Source organism: Sinocyclocheilus rhinocerous, unplaced genomic scaffold (genome assembly GCF_001515625.1).
Source record: "Sinocyclocheilus rhinocerous isolate Xijiao unplaced genomic scaffold, SAMN03320098_v1.1 scaffold1189, whole genome shotgun sequence".
Lineage (NCBI taxonomy): Eukaryota > Metazoa > Chordata > Actinopteri > Cypriniformes > Cyprinidae > Sinocyclocheilus > Sinocyclocheilus rhinocerous.
This window is the reverse complement of record NW_015633719.1, coordinates 304,860-320,450: the sequence shown is the minus strand read 5'-3', so window position 1 is coordinate 320,450 and position 15,591 is coordinate 304,860. Positions and strand designations below refer to the sequence as shown.

At 34.3% G+C, this 15,591-nt stretch overlaps 1 protein-coding gene across 1 annotated transcript in view; it reads left to right on the top strand.

The window, feature by feature from the left end:
• Positions 1–7,172: 7,172 nt before the first annotated feature.
• The window catches only part of LOC107744741 (NEDD8 ultimate buster 1-like), a 24,270-nt gene continuing 15,851 nt past the window's right edge, over positions 7,173–15,591 (top strand). Inside the window, exons 1-9 of the mRNA XM_016558557.1 lie at positions 7,173–7,552; positions 8,563–8,727; positions 9,882–9,946; positions 10,879–10,891; positions 10,974–11,032; positions 12,541–12,605; positions 12,691–12,858; positions 13,695–13,783; positions 13,986–14,092. Of these exons, the coding sequence (XP_016414043.1) occupies positions 7,343–7,552; positions 8,563–8,727; positions 9,882–9,946; positions 10,879–10,891; positions 10,974–11,032; positions 12,541–12,605; positions 12,691–12,858; positions 13,695–13,783; positions 13,986–14,092 (941 nt within the window). The 5' untranslated portion in view covers positions 7,173–7,342. The remainder of the gene's footprint in view (positions 7,553–8,562; positions 8,728–9,881; positions 9,947–10,878; positions 10,892–10,973; positions 11,033–12,540; positions 12,606–12,690; positions 12,859–13,694; positions 13,784–13,985; positions 14,093–15,591) is intronic.

Sequence of the window (15,591 nt, the reverse complement as noted above, 5' to 3'; positions counted from 1 at the left end):
ATATTCATGAGCACGCTAACGTTAACTTCCTGGAGTGACGGTCATGTGACCTAATTAACAATCATAAGCCCAACCTTCACCAGAGCGGGATTCGTTCTTTCACCTTGCTTAGTCACGCCCACTCACCACAGTCAGCCAATCACGTCAGCGCGAGTCATTAATATTCACCATCCACCGAGCACGTGATATAAACAGAGACCTTCGTTCAGTACACTTGTGCACCGCCTAAAAAAACATGTTTGCTTAACTTAGTGAACTTTAATCTGTGACCCCGTGATGCCAGCGGTTTAATAATTGCCGTGCTTTTCAGAAATATGTATTTATAATAGTTTTTCAGCACATTTTAGGAACAGGAAGCTGAAGGATGTCTGAAACAATTCATGGAAGTTGCATAGAAGTTAAACATGCATGTGTAAAATAAAGCGGCCAAGCAATTTGAGCTCATTTTATTTCAATAAAATGGCATTAAATAGTATTTTATGAAAGTGAACTGGATCTGATATTGTGCTCAAACAACCCAAGATTTTATTTATGCAATAATATTCATGTCTAACTGAGATGGCTGCTATTAACACATTACAAAATTGCATTGTATACTGTATTATTTTAATGTTGGGAGCAATTCGCTGCGATAACACACTTCAGCTACAACACAGTAAAGTAACTAACATGCAAAATGATTTTCTGAATGTTCACCTCACCCACTGCATCAACAATACTGAGCAAACATTCTGAGGAATTACATGATTAATGAGTTTAACTGCATTCTTTTATTTTTATAATGTCTTTCTTTTCTCTCTCTTTTTTACACACACACACACACACACACACTCACTCACACTCACACACACACACACACACACACTCACAGACACACACACACACTCACACACACACACACTCACAGACACACACACACACTCACACACACACACACTCACAGACACACACACACACTCACACACACACACACTCACAGACACACACACACACTCACACACACACACACTCACAGACACACACACACACTCACACACACACACACTCACAGACACACACACACACTCACACACACACACACTCACAGACACACACACACACTCACACACACACACACTCACAGACACACACACACACTCACACACACACACACTCACAGACACACACACACACTCACACACACACACACTCACAGACACACACACACACTCACACACACACACACTCACAGACACACACACACACTCACACACACACACACTCACAGACACACACACACACTCACACACACACACACTCACAGACACACACACACACTCACACACACACACACTCACAGACACACACACACACTCACACACACACACACTCACAGACACACACACACACTCACACACACACACACTCACAGACACACACACACACTCACACACACACACACTCACAGACACACACACACACTCACACACACACACACTCACAGACACACACACACACTCACACACACACACACTCACAGACACACACACACACTCACACACACACACACTCACAGACACACACACACACTCACACACACACACACTCACAGACACACACACACACTCACACACACACACACTCACAGACACACACACACACTCACACACACACACACTCACAGACACACACACACACTCACACACACACACACTCACAGACACACACACACACTCACACACACACACACTCACAGACACACACACACACTCACACACACACACACTCACAGACACACACACACACTCACACACACACACACTCACAGACACACACACACACTCACACACACACACACTCACAGACACACACACACACTCACACACACACACACTCACAGACACACACACACACTCACACACACACACACTCACAGACACACACACACACTCACACACACACACACTCACAGACACACACACACACTCACACACACACACACTCACAGACACACACACACACTCACACACACACACACTCACAGACACACACACACACTCACACACACACACACTCACAGACACACACACACACTCACACACACACACACTCACAGACACACACACACACTCACACACACACACACTCACAGACACACACACACACTCACACACACACACACTCACAGACACTCACAGACATCCTTACCCAACAAGCAAACTATGAGTTAGAGTTATACTTTTTTTTATATATAGTTACTTTAGCTAGACTTTGCACAACATATTAGCACTGAAATATGAATATTGCATGACTGTTCCTTCTTGCCTTTGTCTTTGCAAACAGCAGAACAACCTTGAATTGCACTCTTTTGTTTGCATTTTGATGCAACTCTTGTTGGCAAAGCCCACAAAGCACACATGCACATGAGACGAGAGCCTTCAGATGGACAGATCAAGCTGCATTTATGATTCTACTGCAATAAAAGCAGATTTCTCTGGATGTTCTCAGGATGTGGCTGTGCTGTTGCTCGTGTGCAGACGTGTGTGGAGAGATCAGGACAGAAGAGGAGGACCAGAGCGGAGTCAGGATGGACATCGAGCTCTTACAAGAGCAATACAGCTCCATCAGAGAGAAACAGAGACGCCAAACTCAGCTCATCTGCTGAAAGAAAGGTAAGAAATGATGTTTGGGTTTGTAAGTGAACTTCAGATTCTAGAATGCATTAAACAAACCAGGAAACATTCTCTGTTCTCAAAAGTTACTAACATTCCTTCACTAGAGAGTGTTTGCTCAAAGTTATGTGGTATTTAATAACGTTCAAAAATAGTATTTATGCATCACTCATGGAATGTTTTTCTGAGGGCAAAATCTTATAGGCATACGTCACATTCAAAAGCAACGCTCCCTTGTAATGTTTGCAAAATGACAAATTATTCCTGTAATGTTTTCTCTAAAGTTCACATAACAAGAGAAACATGTTTTTCAAATGTTTTTGAACATTCAGAGAACAGAAATAAAAATTGTATATCATTAGCAGGACATATAAACAATAGAAGGTCATGAATGATTGCATAAATTAATCATCCTGTTGTGAGTTAATATTTATTGCATTTAAATCAGTTGCACTTATTGTTAAACACAGCAAAATGTATTTTAAAGTATTGTCACACATTTTACTCATGGACTGAATATTTTTATTTTTAAGAGTTTTTCTTTTTTTTTTAAAGTCAATAAATAGAAAATATAGAAATAAAAACTAATTCAAAATATTAATAAAAACTATAATAGTATCTCTTTTATTCTAAAATAACCATGCTACAAATCAAAATAGTGAGCATTTACACTATTATTACCCTGGGGGAAACAAATGTAACAAAATTCATAAAATATAGCAAAGGTAACATCAAAAGCAACATGTGACAACTTGCCCCGCCTTGATATTTATGTAAAATATTCTATTCCTGAGTTCAACTTCAGTCCAGCCTTCATTATATACAGTAGCTGACTCTTGTCCTAATTGTCAGTGTGGTTTATAGTTATTTATTGGACATTATTTATCATAACTGAGATACTCACTCTGTGACAACTAGCCCCAGTCTCCCTAATATTTTTATTTTTAAGAGTTTTTCTTTTTTTTTTAAAGTCAATTTATGTAGCAAATGTTAAAATCTTACAACTCAGGGTTATTATAGTTATTAAACCTAAATCTAAAACCATAAATCATTTTTGTTACTTTGAATTAAAACAAATTTTGACTAATGTTGTGTTTAATGAGCTTGTGTTCATCCACTGCAGCACAACACAATGAAGAGATAAGTGGCATAAATCTAGTGGACGTGGTCACTTTAGCAAAAGCACCAGAAACGCAGTCTGAGTGTGTGGTGGCTTCCTCACATCTGGAGCTGCACCGCATTAAACACATGACTGATGAAACTGAGCACAGAAATAACAGTGCTGCGTCTACAGAAACCTCCAGCAGCAGCAGCTCAGAGTCAGAGTGGCTCTCTGAGGACTCGAACCCTGGGGAACAGCATCTGAAGATCAAGAACCACAGCGGGCTGAGCTCTAGGAAGCTCTCAGCTCCAGCGGGTTTGTCCCGTCAGCTGAGTTATCGCTCCAGATATTACCCCTTCCCTCGGAGGAAAAGCCTGAGGAACTCAGAGACGGCCAGGAGACTGGGCCTCTACGCCTCGCTCTCATGAGGAACCAGAACAAACCTTCCTCCAGGAACATTAATAGAACGTTCATTCAATCTGCTGTTTAATAATGTTCTCCAAACAGTAGCACAAAAATATGATTCATGGAATGCATTCGTTGGATGCTCATCTAACATTTTTTAAATGTTACTAATTGTTTCAGAACGTTCGGAGAACATCAAAAGTAACATTTTCAAAACATTCGAAAAAACGTTCTTGGAACATATTTTTGACAAAAATCATGTGATAGCCAAGTAACAAATTTAGGTTGTAAAAATGTTTTGGAACAATGTTTCTAAAAAGTTTTCTTGTCGTGATTAGAACGTTATTGAAAGGTTACAAAAACATTTTTACAATGTTCTATAAGGTTATAAGAATGTTCCATAAACATTACTTTAATCGTGTTTTGTTCTAACATTTTTATAACTTAAAAAAAAAAATCTGAACATTAGCAAAATGTTCTTAGAACATATTTTTGACAAAAATCATGCAATATCCAAGTAACAAAGGTAGGTTATAACATTGTTTTGAAATGTTTCTCAAACATTGAGATTTCTCCAGTTTTCTTGTCGTGGTTATGAAATTATTTAAAGCTAACAGAAACGTTTCTCACAACATTCCACTAACTTTATTTTTACCCAAAATATATAGTTTATTTTTAAGAACGCTAAATGTTAAAATGTTTCCTTGTCATGATTAGAATGTTGTTTAAATGTTACAAAAAACATTTCTTACACTGAAAAAAAAAATGATACTATTTTTTTTAAAGGTAAATGGTTGCAAACGATTTATTTTAGCTACATTTAATTAAAAAAAAGAATGTGTTGAAAGATAGTCAACTAAATGAGTGTATTTAAATGTAGCTAAAATACATTGATTGCAACCACTTACCTTCAAAAATGTAGTAAATTCAATGAATCATTTTTCATCAAGTGCAAATAACACGTTCCGAAAATATCATTCTAAGAACATTTTCTCTCAACATTATGAGTATAAGCGCTTGTGATTATTGATGATTCATGGAATGCATTCGTTGGATGCTCATCTAACATTTTTTAAATGTTACTAATTGTTTCAGAACGTTCGGAGAACATCAAAAGTAACATTTTCAAAACATTCGAAAAAACGTTCTTGGAACATATTTTTGACAAAAATCATGTGATAGCCAAGTAACAAATTTAGGTTGTAAAAATGTTTTGGAACAATGTTTCTAAAAAGTTTTCTTGTCGTGATTAGAACGTTATTGAAAGGTTACAAAAACATTTTTACAATGTTCTATAAGGTTATAAGAATGTTCCATAAACATTACTTTAATCGTGTTTTGTTCTAACATTTTTATAACTTAAAAAAAAAAATCTGAACATTAGCAAAATGTTCTTAGAACATATTTTTGACAAAAATCATGCAATATCCAAGTAACAAAGGTAGGTTATAACATTGTTTTGAAATGTTTCTCAAACATTGAGATTTCTCCAGTTTTCTTGTCGTGGTTATGAAATTATTTAAAGCTAACAGAAACGTTTCTCACAACATTCCACTAACTTTATTTTTACCCAAAATATATAGTTTATTTTTAAGAACGCTAAATGTTAAAATGTTTCCTTGTCATGATTAGAATGTTGTTTAAATGTTACAAAAAACATTTCTTACACTGAAAAAAAAAATGATACTATTTTTTTTAAAGGTAAATGGTTGCAAACGATTTATTTTAGCTACATTTAATTAAAAAAAAGAATGTGTTGAAAGATAGTCAACTAAATGAGTGTATTTAAATGTAGCTAAAATACATTGATTGCAACCACTTACCTTCAAAAATGTAGTAAATTCAATGAATCATTTTTCAAGTGCAAATAACACGTTCCGAAAATATCATTCTAAGAACATTTTCTCTCAACATTATGAGTATAAGCGCTTGTGTTTGATTATTGATGCTGTTGGTTGATATTCATGCAGACTGTAAACAAAAGCTCATGTATTTACTTGAAATCATATGTATATTGTTACAGTAACAAACTTGACATTACAGGAGACAATTAATGAATCAAGAGACATCGTTTGCATTTGCATCATATAACTAATTGTTCGTTTGCATGGTTTGCACAGTCACTAATTGTCAGATCAATATTTGATGTACACTTTACGAAAAGATTTGTAAATAAAAAGTTGATTATTGGAGTATGTTTTATAAGAAAATACTGTTTCAGTCTTTCAACTTCAACATTTCCTGTTTAATTCAATGTGTTACTTGCCACTTCTTTGCCATTTGTGATATTTACTAGCAATGTCTGAGTGAAATGTATATATACATAAATGCCAGAGTATACATAACAACCGTTCATAAAAAAAAAAATATATATATATATATAAAATGAATGAATTGTGGTGTGGACCAGATACAAATTAAATTTAATTTAATTTAATTTAATTTAATTTAATTTAATTAAAAAATAATCAAATTAATTAAATAAATGAAATAAAATAAAATGACATTTTCATTGGAATAATACATGCATCAAAATTATTAATCTTGAACAAAATATAATTTTCCTTCTAGTAAACCTAATAAATTGTCAGTATACAAACACACACACACACACACACAACAATAGATCAATAGACAATAGATTTTCAGTAAAAATAGTTGTTGTTTTTGGAGCAAAAATCATAGGAATAATAAATACCACAAAAATATAATCCATCTAACACATTTTTACTTAGATATATACCTAATTAGTCAAGTTAGTTATGTGAAATCTGGGGAACAAGCACTTTTGTATTTGCAGTTTTAAATAAATCAAAATTAATTAATTATCAAAAATGTACATTTTAATATTTTTATACACATTCTATTTGATAAATATATAATATAGAGATAAAATATATAATACAGCAAACATTTCATCCCCAGTCCAGTAGGAGGTGCTAAAAGCACAAAAACATTAAAAAAATAAAATAAAATCACATGACGTGTGCAACCGGAAGTGACCGAGAATCAGGAAGAAAACAATAACAACATCACGTGTTCGCAGCGCAGAGTCGGTAAGACGTTCTTAACTTTTAACAATATATTTAAACACAGCGCAGGAGTCTCACATTAACAACACATACACATGTAGAAATCTATAATAAAGCGTGTAAATGTGTCGAGCTGTTCCTCGAAGCGCTTGATGATAGTGAATGCCGGATTTCCAGGGGATTTCCACTCAACAGCGGATGGGTTTCGCTTTCGGTTCCGGACGCTTTGTGCTTCAGAAGATCTCTGGAGGTCTGTAGAGATGGAGGAGAAGCACAAGCAGTCGGTGCTGATCTCTCTGCTGAGGCAGGATCAAGTCCAGCTGTGGACGGAGCCCTTCATCTCTGACCAGCAGAGCATCCGGGTGAGTGAGTGTAGCACCTACAGCTCTGCACTGACGAAAATTAACCATGGTTTTACTACAAATACAACCAAAAAACATGGTTACTATAGTTAAACCATGGTAGCCACAAATTAACCATGGTTTTGCAACACTAACCATAGTTTAACATAGTTTTATTTGTAGTAAAACTATACTATTTTTTGGACAATATACCAAAAAAACATGGTTACTACAATTTTACTATAATAAAACCATGGTTAATTTTCGTAAGGTCACTTTAGGGTAACACTTTATTTTACGGTGTCATTGTTACACATGTTACATGTACTTACTATTATAATAATAATAATAAATTATGCATAATTACATGCTAAGCCTAATCCTAACCCTAAATTTATAGTAAGTACATGTTTAAACATAACCATAAGAAATAGTTTAGATATGATACTGTTTTCGAAATCAGATATCTGCATAGTCTAACAATGCCTTGGAAAAACCAGTTAATCTTAAAAAATAAAGCATATACATAAACCCAAATAGGAAATAAAACAGTTATTGCATAAGCATGTGTCCTGAAACATTAGTGTCTCATATTTTACAGCAGTCACTGCAATTTATGGAAGAAATCAATTAAATCTGTATGTGGGTGTGTGTGAACAAAAAATGTAATCGTTAATATTTTCATAAGTAGCTGTAATTTAATTACACAGTTTTTTCTAAGTAACTGATTACAATTACATTTATTTTGGGTAACACTTTATTTTGCGGTGTCATTGTTACACGTTTACATGTACTTGCTATTATAATAACAATAAATTATGCATAATTATTACATGCAAGTCGCCCTATAGGCCAAACCCTAACCATATAGTAAGTACATGCAAGTACAATTAATATTACTTAAATGTAATCGTACACTGTAACAAGGACACCTTAAAATAAAGTGTAACCTTATTTTGTAACTGAATTATGTAATTTAGTTACTTCCCAACACTGGGCTTTAACGTGTTTATTTTACTTCATGTGTTCAGGAGCTGGCTCAGAAATACGTGTCAGCCACTGAGTTTACATTAGAGGAGGTGATATCGACTCTGGAGAGCATCAGAGCAGATACAAGCAAGAAAGATGAAGGGAATAAACAGTTTAAAGAGACAGCAGTGGCCTCGCTGGAGCTCCACCTGCCCAGAACAGCAGAGGTACTGATGCATTCACATGCATTTACTTTAAACGGACAGTAACGAAGCACTTTTTTACTTGAGTACTGTACTTAAAGGTCCCCTGAAATGCTTAGAAACACACAGCATATAGTGCACTACGTGCCATTCACTGCACAGAAAATACTAACTCTGTGGACAAGCGACCGATTTCAGCTTCAGCGTCTATTTATAGTGTAGGGGGCGGGGCTTTGGATTCTAGAGAGCATTTGATTGGACAGAAAGTTTGATGAGAAGCTGAAGTACGATGTGACGTCAAAAAAATCGTTGAGCCGTTTTGGCGGAAGTGACGAACTGCAAGCTTTGAATGCTTATATCTTCTAAATGCGAATTTTGTCACTGTTTTGGAGCGCACTGCCTTATAGATAACCTTAAGACTAACATATTGATACTAACACCCAAAAAACTTTAATTTTGATTTCATGGGGACACTTTAAGTACACTTTTTTAAGTATCTGCACTTTACTTGAGTATTATTTTTTTCTGGAAACTTATGATTTTAACTTCACTACATTTAAAAGACAAACATCGTACTTTTCACTCCATTACATTTCTGTGAAGGTCCTCGAAGTAGAAAGTCGTTACTATGTAGCAGTTTTGAAAGTCTGTGATTTTTCGTTTAAAAAAAACGTCATCACGTGAGGTGATTTCCCAGCATTTTTTGAACACTAACTAGTTGCAGATGTGATATTTATTTACAGCAGTTCAATAATAAGAAGTTAATATTGTGGTATGTATTAGACGCAATATTGTCTGATTTTGCTAAATTGTGTAAACGTTTCTATAGTTTTCGTTTCTATAGGTTTTTAACATTCTAAAAGCTACAAGCTAGTGAGTGTATTCCGTAGGCGTAATGTATTGTAAGTTGCTTCAGAGGTATTGCAAGTATTACATGCAACAATAATAAAACAGTGTGTTGACATAAAAAAAAAGAAATTTACTTTTGGTACTTAAGTACTTTTAAAAACAAGTACTTCTGTACTTTTACTTAAGTAAAAATCTGTCTTTACAACTTTCGCTTGTAATGGAGTAATATTTGACCAGCATTATCTCTACATCTGTATTTTGTCCACCTCTGCATGGACTGTTTACTAATTCATCTCTTGATTTGTTGTTGTTTTATTATTTTTTTTAAGATTAAGAAAAGGAAAGTTATTTTAAAAACCAAACTGGACATCACCACGCAAGAGATGAAGAAACTGTAAGTTTAAAGCTGGACTGAAGCCCATTTCTTTGGAGGCCTGTTTCTGCAACGGAATAGAAAAAAAAAATAATAATAATTGCAACATTAGATATTTCCAGATGTAGACTCTTCGTGTGATCACTGCGGGCTTGCGCCAGCATCATATGTTTTGGAGCTGTTCGAAACTACCGCCTGCTGTGAAAAGTGTGTTCTGTTATTATCAAGAATATTGATTTATTTATGATTTATTGATGGCTTTATTTTGTTTTTTTTGGGAATTGTAGATTCTAAGATAGCTAAAAACACTGCTGAGCTCAGTATAGTTTCATTGTTAGTCTACTAGCACAAAGATTTTTATTATTAAACTGGAGACAGAAAGCTGCACCTACACACCTGAATCTGGTGAGGGATGTTATGAAGCGTTTGGAGCACGAAAGAAGAGACATTTTATAAAATCAGGCAACCTTTGATAGATTGCTTTAATGATATTAATTCTAGCGTTCCATAAGTAAAAGTAAATTATTGAGCCAAGAAGAGGAATAAATTAATAAGTTGAGGTATCTGTTTACCCTTAACCCCCTATTTTGAATGGTTACACATAGATGTGTCCAGAGCTGTGTGAGATCACTATCATCCTGCTTTTGTGGGGGTGGGTAGGGGTGTTACATTTTTGTTTTTGTTTTGTTTTTTCCCCATAGGTTTTTAACATTCTAAAAGCTCTTTATATCAAATATACTACAAGCTAGTCAGTGTATTCAGTATTGTAAGTTATTTCAGAGGTATTGCAAGTATTACATGCAACAATAATAAAACAGTGTGTTGACATAAAAAAAAAGAAATTTACTTTTGGTACTTAAGTACTTTTAAAAACAAGTACTTCTGTACTTTTACTTAAGTAAAAATCTGTCTTTACAACTTTCGCTTGTAATGGAGTAATATTTGACCAGCAGTATCTCTACATCTGTATTTTGTCCACCTCTGCATGGACTGTTTACTAATTCATCTCTTGATTTGTTGTTGTTTTTTTATTTTTTTTAAGATTAAGAAAAGGAAAGTTATTTTAAAAACCAAACTGGACATCACCACGCAAGAGCTGAAGAAACTGTAAGTTTAAAGCTGGACTGAAGCCCATTTCTTTGGAGGCCTGTTTCTGCAACGGAATAGAAAAAAAAAATAATAATAATTGCAACATTAGATATTTCCAGATGTAGACTCTTCGTGTGATCACTGCGGGCTTGCGCCAGCATCATATGTTTTGGAGCTGTTCGAAACTACCGCCTGCTGTGAAAAGTGTGTTCTGTTATTATCAAGAATATTGATTTATTTATGATTTATTGATGGCTTTATTTTGTTTTTTTTGGGAATTGTAGATTCTAAGATAGCTAAAAACACTGCTGAGCTCAGTATAGTTTCATTGTTAGTCTACTAGCACAAAGATTTTTATTATTAAACTGGAGACAGAAAGCTGCACCTACACACCTGAATCTGGTGAGGGATGTTATGAAGCGTTTGGAGCACGAAAGAAGAGACATTTTATAAAATCAGGCAACCTTTGATAGATTGCTTTAATGATATTAATTCTAGCGTTCCATAAGTAAAAGTAAATTATTGAGCCAAGAAGAGGAATAAATTAATAAGTTGAGGTATCTGTTTACCCTTAACCCCCTATTTATTAACATTAACTAATTAAATTTACATTTATTTTTGTATGTATGAATGTATTTTTTTTATTTTTTTATTATTATTATTTTACCCATCAGATACACTGGATATATACTGTACCAAACCCTTGATCTCAGATATTACCAACCAGTGATGGTGGTCAATGTTCAAAATGATTCAGCCTGCTATGTAATATACTTTCGGATGGACTTTGGAATGCACAGGTCACATAAGTTAAATCAGTTATGCAGAATGAACTCTTGAAGAAGAGACACTTCAAACACTTTGATCTCTATTCCTTTTGCTGCTGGTAGACATTGTTAAAGTTATCCAGTGAGTGAATGTGTGTAAGTGTTTATGTGTTGGTTTATATGTGCTGTATGGTTTTGTAGTGTTTAATAAAAATCCAATAAATAAAGTAAAAAATAAATAAGTAATTGCGAGTTAATATCTCACAATTCTGACTTTTTTCTTGCAGTTCTAAAAAAAATTGCAATTCTCAGAAGAAAAGTCTGAATTCTGAGATATAAACTGCAAATTGTGTGATTAAAAAGTCACAATTACCTTTTAAAATGTTGATTCTCTGGTGGGAAAAAAACAAGATGCAAACTCGGAATTGAGAGAAAAATTGTGCTATAAAATTGTAAGATAAAAAGTTGCAATTACCCTTTTTTGTTTTTTTATTATTAAATTGTAAAATTGCAGGATATAAGCTCAGAATTGTGAGATAAACTCAAAGTCAGAATTCTGTGTTTATCTACTGACTTTTTCCCTCCAGAATTGCAAGAAACAAGTTCAAATTGTGAGATAAAAACTTTGCAATTACCTTTTTTTTTTTTTTTATTCCATGGCAGAAATGGGCTTCTATACATTTCTGTTGCGATTCATTCATTTAAATATTATTTTTTTCCAGTCTTTGTGTTTAATTTTAAACGTATTCTGCTTTAAAGGATCGGTGACGAGTATGGATTCAAACACTTTAATCTGATTTTGATGGGACAAACACTGTCTCCAGGTAAATACTTGATGTTTATATTAGAGCCTTTATTCATAGCTGTATTAATCACTGCATGTTGTAACACAATCCGTGTTCGTTTAAGGAAAGAGGCTTGATGAACAGAATGTGAAGAACAACAGTAAGATCATGGTGCTGGTCGTGTCCTCGGAGCAGGAGAAGACTGAAATGCTGAAGAAAGAGGAGAAGAAGCGCCAGCAGGATGAAGGATTGCAGAGAACGCAGAAGGGTTTCCAGATCCTGTCGGAGAGAGGTGAACCTTCAATATACAGTCACAAGACATTCTCCAGAGCCTCGGTTTTTCACAAATCTGTTATGCAAAATCAATAAGCCACTTTTTTTTTTTTTTTTTTTTCAATCCTGTTTGATTCGTCATTTAACTGCAAAATGATCACAAAAAAAGCAAAGCACCATTTAAAGTTATTGACCCGTTAATATGATAAAGAAACATGCATAAATGAAAAAAAGTGCTTGATTTTAAAAATAATTATTAAGTGCAATAAGCCGCGAAAAAGGACCCAATGCAGCGCTCACGCATTAATTGTACACACACACAGAAAGCAGCTTATGATGTGCTTAAATTGTCAAATACAACCAAAATTATGTCAAAATGGCCAGTATTCCCATAAAAGTATCAATTTGGATTCATGCATTAGGTCTTAAAGTGACAGCAGTCTAATATACCTGCTGTTGTCTTTGTCATTAATGGTAATCAAACAACAAAACGAAGACGAGAACGAGAAAATCAGTCTCTGCTCTTGACTGATCGCTTTTGCAAACGTTAATAGAGATTGGTATGTTTAATTTATACAGTAAAGACTGCAGGGTTTTATTTTATGTTTGATTATTCAATGTCTGTGGTGTTTTGTGAACCTGAGTACTAAACCTACCTGCACTCTTTATTTCATTTGTATCTTTGTCCTTGTCATTTTCTTCAGTTCCTATTTTTTTAACAACAACATAAAAAAAAGTTTCAAAAAATATTTTTAAAAGTTGTGTTTCAGATTTTGATAAGACACAAAATATTTTTGTAGGACTGATCCTACAAACCTGTTTGAAGTCTGTTATTATCATTTCTGTATCCATCAGACGGGAGTGAAGATCCAGTCTCCACCCCGTATTTAGAGATCGCCGATCAGAAAGGAAATCCGCTGCAGATCCCTGACAGCGAGAGGAAGGTGAATCCCATCGTCTTCATCTTACTGTGAAGATTTTTCCTGTAAATGTGTCTTCCAGGCTTCTGAATCTCACACAGATGAGATGAATTCCTTAGTGTGCATACAGTATCTCCTTATGAACTGGTGTGATTTTTTTTCTCTTAAAGCATTGCTTTAGCAGAAGATTATTAGTTTGTGTTGCTTGCATTAATGTATTGATCAGGCTCTGATCCTGGCGATGGGTTTCCATGAGAAAGGTCGAGCTCTGATGAAGAAGAGGAACCACAGCGCTGCTCTGACTCACCTGCTGCAGGCCGACGAACAGTTCAAGTACGACTTTATCAAACATTAAAACATTACCGACAGCATGAGACAACATGCAGAATAAAAGAATCAAACCTTAGAATCAGTCATGACTGCTCACTATTCAAGCTTCAGGTTTCATTCCATCGTCAATAGAACAAAACACTGTCTTTTCTGGCTGTATATTTGCAAAAAAGCCAAGAGCAATCATTATACAATCAGTATGTAAATAAATGCATGAAAAAACGCCAATTACAGTTCAGTATGCATTATGCAAATAATACAGTGACACCATCGCTGCCTTCTGAAGAGCTGCTTTATAGCTGACTCGAATCTGTTTCGAAATTGATGAGCTTTGAAATATCAACACTGTTATGGAACTGAATTGAATCAACACTGAACCATACTGAGCTGAATAATGACTCTATTGTCTTTTTGAGCTGCTTTATAGCTGAAATGGTCTTCTTATAGAATGTGACTCTTGTAGAATATGACTCATTTAAATCTTGTAGAATGCAACGCCTTCGATTCTTCTGGAATACAGCTCATTTGATTCTTAGAGCATCAATAATTTTACTCTTATAATATATGACTCATTTCATTGATTTCTTATAGAATACAATGCATTTGATTCTTTTGCAAGTCGTTTGATTCTTAGAATATGACTCATTTAAATCTTATAGGATACATCGCCAGAATATGATGCCTTTGATTCTTATAGAATACAACTAGTTTGATTCTTAGAATATGACTCATTTGATTCTTATAGAATACGACTCATTTAAATCTTATAGAATGCGACACCTTTGATTCTTGTAGAATATGGATTGTTTGATTCTTAGAATATGACTCATTTGATTATTATAGAATATGACTCATTTAAGTCTTATAGAATACAACACCTGTGAATCTTGTAGAATACGGCTTGTTCGATTCTTAGAATATGACTCATTTGATTCTTATAGAATATGACTCATTTGAATCTTATAGAATACGACTCATTTAAATCTTATAGAATGCGACACCTTTGATTCTTGTAGAATATGGATTGTTTGATTCTTAGAATATGACTCATTTGATTATTATAGAATATGACTCATTTGATTCTTATAGAATACGAACGACGCCTTTGATTCTTGTAGAATACAACTCTTTTGATTCTTAGATTATGACTCATTTGATTCTATAGAATACAATGACTTTGATTCTTATAGAATGTAACACCTTTGATTTTTGTAGAATGTGTCGTGTTTGATTCTTTTAGAATACAGCTTGTTTGATTCTTAGAATATGACTCATTTGATTCTTATAGAATATGACTCATTTGAATCTTATAGAATACGACTCATTTAAATCTTATAGAATGCGACACCTTTGATTCTTGTAGAATATGGATTGTTTGATTCTTAGAATATGACTCATTTGATTCTTATAGAATATGACTCATTTAAGTCTTATAGAATACAACACCTGTGAATCTTGTAGAATACGGCTTGTTCGATTCTTAGAATATGACTCATTTGATT